General features: G+C 37.1%; 1 protein-coding gene across 1 annotated transcript; it reads right to left on the bottom strand.

Annotated features, from left to right (window-relative positions):
• Window positions 1-2,797: 2,797 nt before the first annotated feature.
• On the bottom strand, window positions 2,798-4,579 carry Smp_010400 (hypothetical protein). Its single transcript, XM_018798577.1, has 3 exons — window positions 4,490-4,579; window positions 3,876-4,028; window positions 2,798-3,226 (listed from the first exon to the last, which is right to left on the bottom strand). The coding sequence occupies exons 2-3, from the start codon at window positions 4,007-4,009 to the stop codon at window positions 3,118-3,120; spliced, it is 243 nt and encodes an 80-aa protein (XP_018653505.1). The 5' UTR covers window positions 4,010-4,028; window positions 4,490-4,579; the 3' UTR covers window positions 2,798-3,117.

The following is a 4,579-nucleotide window of genomic DNA, read 5'->3' as shown; positions in this document are numbered from 1 at the left end:
TCGCTAAAGCGTAGACTTATATACTCTTTTCCCTTCCTTAGATCTTGAGCTCTAAAATTCCACTTCCTATTCTACAATTTTTTCTTGGCTTTTTCATTGGATCCCATTTTTTATTACTAGTCTTTCATATTACCACTGATACTGTTTCCATTTTAAATACTCTGGCATTTATCTTGATAATTCCATTTAACTGTGCTGATCTAGTGTAGTCATTCGAGCCGGTCGTATATGTACCAGGTCCTACGTTTCATATAACTGATTGTTGATTTTTGAGTAGAAGTATGTATCCGTACTATCTGAGCAACTTTGAAGAAACAAATTTTCCTTTCAAGTTTCAAACTAGGGCATCTTTGAGCATCGAAATGAGAGAGGCTATTATTAGGAAGAGACCTAGCGGTACACGAATAACTTTAACAATAATGAGATAAATATAAGGATTAACTGGTTGGTAATTATGCTGTATCGACCTCAACTAATGAAGCTTGATGTCAGCCACCTGATATTTCACATAAATATTGTGATCCCATGTATTTGCATTTAGGAAAAGTTTTATTTCAACCGCTGTAAATAGCAAAATATTCCTCACTAATGTATATTAACCACATGTTTGCACTAAACATTAGTATATCAAAAGAGGGCATTAATAAGATGAAAAGCAAGGAATTTGGTATCATAACGTCAGTGGCCGTGGTGAAAGACCAAACATAAGAAATGTAATTTAAAAGTAACGGACAAGGTCGTAGGATAGACCACAAAAATAAAAGATAAGGGATAAAGGCAACTGCATCAAAACAATCCAACTTCTAGTTACGCCGCCAATGTCTTTCATGGGTAATAAAAATTAGATTCCCGAAGGCGACAGATATTCTAGAAATGAACAAATAAACTATATCTAGTGTCACTTTACGTAAATCTAATTGATTCTAATCCCTACGATATATCCAATTTCTTAATTCATTTATCAAGGACTTAATTATTTATTTGAACACACAGATATTGGTACAAAGGGGCACTGAATACATATGGGCCACATAAGTCACTTGAGTTGTTCATGGGCTATTATACTGCCTGAGTGCCCAAATCGAAGCAGGTGGTTTTCATAAGGGGCCACTCCTCGAGCCATTGACCTAGACGTCTAATCCACAAGGCAGTGAAGCAACGCAAGGAGATGAAGTTTCATGATAGCCGGTGACTAACAATAGGTTCATGCGCCATTTGTTCCCTCAGGATACTGGAGCCAGACCTTGTGAACCATTGGTTTGAAATCAGGGTTTTCTAACTCCCCTAGGTGAACTTTCCATGTCCACCAACCCGGTTAAAGCGCCGGACATTTGTTTTTCGTCCTCTCAATTTTGTATACAACAATAATGCCACGAGAAGGCAGTGAGTAGGACTTCCCTGGCAGTGACTGTACACGCGTGGCCATGTGAGAGCATTTCGAGGAGAGCGAACTCTCCCCACTCTCGGCCGTACCGTTAAAGTATATAACAACAATTCTAAACAATGACAAACAAGTAACAAAGTAATTAAAAGATAAAGGCCAACAGGATAATTATATTATTAAAAAGGCATTAGGTTGTTGGAGGCAGTCGATAGTAAACCCTGGACTTAGTCTTCGTGCTACATGACACTCGTCAAACAAGCAATATGACGAGGTAAGAGTTGAACGTGATGGGCACTGATTCTATGGAAATTAATGACCTATAGTTGCCACATCCCTTAATCTTTCGTTTTTTTCAAGGACTTTCAAACATGTTGATCTTTGTATCCAATATTTAGCCACTAAGCCAGATCACAACAAAAGCCTTTACATCGTTCGTACATGTGATATCACTAAGAAGACGACATTCAAACTAAGTACACACGATGTAAGACAAATGCGATATATCCGTATTGACTAATCAAGATGTACAGACCAAAGTGAAGGATGAACATTGTTTCCTCATGATCTACATCAAAGCAGTATAAAGTAAAAACAATATTATGAATGTCATCCATTGTTTCACTGTTTACAACAAGATCACGGTCGGCATACGCATATCAAAATCGCGTCACGTGCAAACTTATCAGTGAGTCGTAGAAGTGCTGACATAAGAATCATACATAGTGCGAATTACTAACCGGACAAAAGTAGACGCTTAAGTGGATAATGTATACGAGACATTATATAAAAGCCCCCGAATGCCGTGGTATGACTGACGGTGGGGAGAGCCGGTTCCCTCTCTCCAAATGCTCTCACATGGCCATGTACATACAACCACTGCCAGGGAAGTACTACTCACTGCCTTCTCGCCGCAAAGTTGTTGTTTACGAAATTGAGAGGACGAAAAGCAAATATCCGATACTTTAACCAAATTGGTGGATATAAAGGATCTAACTAAAGGAGTTCGAAAACCCTGATTCCAAATCAATGATGCACATAGCTTCCAGGATACTGAAGGAACAAAAGGCATATGGACCTACTGTTGGCCACCTGTCACCATGAAACTGCAGCTCGTAACGTTGCTCCACTGCCTTGTGGATTAGACGTCTAGGTTAATGGCTCGAGGAGTGGCCGCTTATTAAAACCACCTGCTTCGGTTTGGGGATTCGTGCAGTATTCCTGCCTTCTTGTATCAATGTTTATGTGTTTAAATAAATAAAAAGCACAGAATACTTTTAGATAATATTGTTCAGTTGTAAGATTTCAGAATATTTATTTAAGAGTAAGTCTTGAGAATCGAGGCGCAGAACATATCAGATACATGAGTAAATCTTATCCCAAAGTGTATTTATCAAAAAGAACAAAATAAATGTTATTTACTAAGGATGTAATGTATACATAAAATATGTACATGGATTATTGACAAATATTTATCAACAACTTTCAAAAATGTTTTATATCCAATAAAAACAGTCATCATTTTGTCATACATAAAAGCTAATCAAGGTTTAGAACAAGAAAAGATAAGAAGACAGTAGAATACTATGACTCCTAAATCTAAGCATTGTTTTCTCATCACTAGCATACCATTGAAAGTTAGTAGATACATGGTAATTTCTGTATTTGAGAAGAATAAAACAGATTGACAAAGGCATACATGGAATTGAGATGTGAGCCAACCAATAAGAGAATTACTAACAACGGATGGCAGTTCCTATAGCCATAAACATGCCAAATGTACCTCCACCTTGAAACATGCCTTTACCAACCGTTTGAATTAGTTCACGCCCACGTAAACCGTATCTACAAAAAACACAAAAATTTTTAGTATATATTATTAACATATATCTTTCATAGGTCTCAACAAAAAACCTTGGATGTGTGTTACATATTATCTCCAACAACCATAACCAAAGAAGGACCTGATAAGTGCATTGGTATAAGTTGTTAAATATGGCACTAGCCCGATCGGAACAAACTAGCAAGATAAGTAGCATAGGAAAGAATACAGAATTTAAATCCGAAAATACGACTATGAATAGGTGTCGGTAGGTATACCGATCTCCTGAAACCTATAGAAAGGTAAAGGAAGATAAGACTAACATTTCCAAACTCATGTTTCATAACAATCTATTTTTCCCAAGCTTTTGGTTTGCGAGCACCAGTTAAGCGTCAGATGATTACGGAGGCTACCATCTTACATAAAATATTGATCACAACGACTCATTTTTGGCCATTATATGAGAATCTCTGTTCTTTCTTGAAGTCTTGGACGATCGATATAAATTATATGGTAGTGTAAATTCTATGATGGTATTCTGGGAAAGACAGACGTTTTAATAAGTCTATTGTAGTCTAATCTTCTAGGAAACTAGAAAAAATTTGTTAACACACGAAAATTTCAGTGATAAACACCAGTAACTGTAAAGAATTTGGTTTTAAAAAACCTTACCTTAAACAACTGAATCCCCCGAATATAGCACCAGTTGCTACACCAACACAGAACCCCATTAAAAATCCAAACTTTACTTTGGCTAAACATGATGGTTGGGAAACTCCCCCATATGTATTTGGAGCAATCGGCATCGCTACGAGGGTATATGATCTGCGAGAAAAATTAATTTTAATTAATTTATTTAGTGTAAATCTGTACTAAGTACTATTGTTTGAAAAGAAGTCGGTAATAAATCATGACGATAAAACTTCAGCAAGACTTTGAAGTTCGCTTCCCACGGTTTACTGAGTTCGAGAAGACCGTGGATAGGCACAGAAGGGCACAAGACTTAAATGTAACCCCTACCCCCTTTGGGTTAGTTATATATTGTCCCAACCTATTCTTACCCCGACACATCAACTATCAGAGGTTGATCAAATTTAAATTTATGGACTTAAAGCCCATTCGTGGGAGGTCTGACATTGTTCTGAAGCTAAGATTTAAGCATAAGTGGTATCACGAAAGATACTTATAATGGTATCCTCAGTTTTGTGGATACTTTTTTCAGGACCATAAAACGTAAGAGACTGTTTCTAATATGAATCAATGGATGTCCATGCATCCAAACTCACCAAACTACAGATTATTGGAGCAACAGCTAACCCAATATGGGAACAATGTGGATCAATGACCTCAACAGTCAAACTTCCCCGTCTTTCAGT

Source organism: Schistosoma mansoni, chromosome 7 (genome assembly GCF_000237925.1).
Source record: "Schistosoma mansoni strain Puerto Rico chromosome 7, complete genome".
Lineage (NCBI taxonomy): Eukaryota > Metazoa > Platyhelminthes > Trematoda > Strigeidida > Schistosomatidae > Schistosoma > Schistosoma mansoni.
Note: the sequence above shows the minus strand (reverse complement) of the source record. Positions and strands in the feature narration are given on the sequence as shown.

Excerpts from the sequence above, each read along its gene's own strand:
- Smp_010400 (XM_018798577.1), bottom strand. The coding sequence starts at position 4,009 with ATGCCGATTGCTCCAAATACATATGGGGGAGTTTCCCAACCATCATGT. Across the intron at positions 3,227-3,875 it reads GGGGGATTCAGTTGTTTAAG|ATACGGTTTACGTGGGCGTG; the intron begins GTAAGGTTTTTT and ends TGTTTTTTGTAG.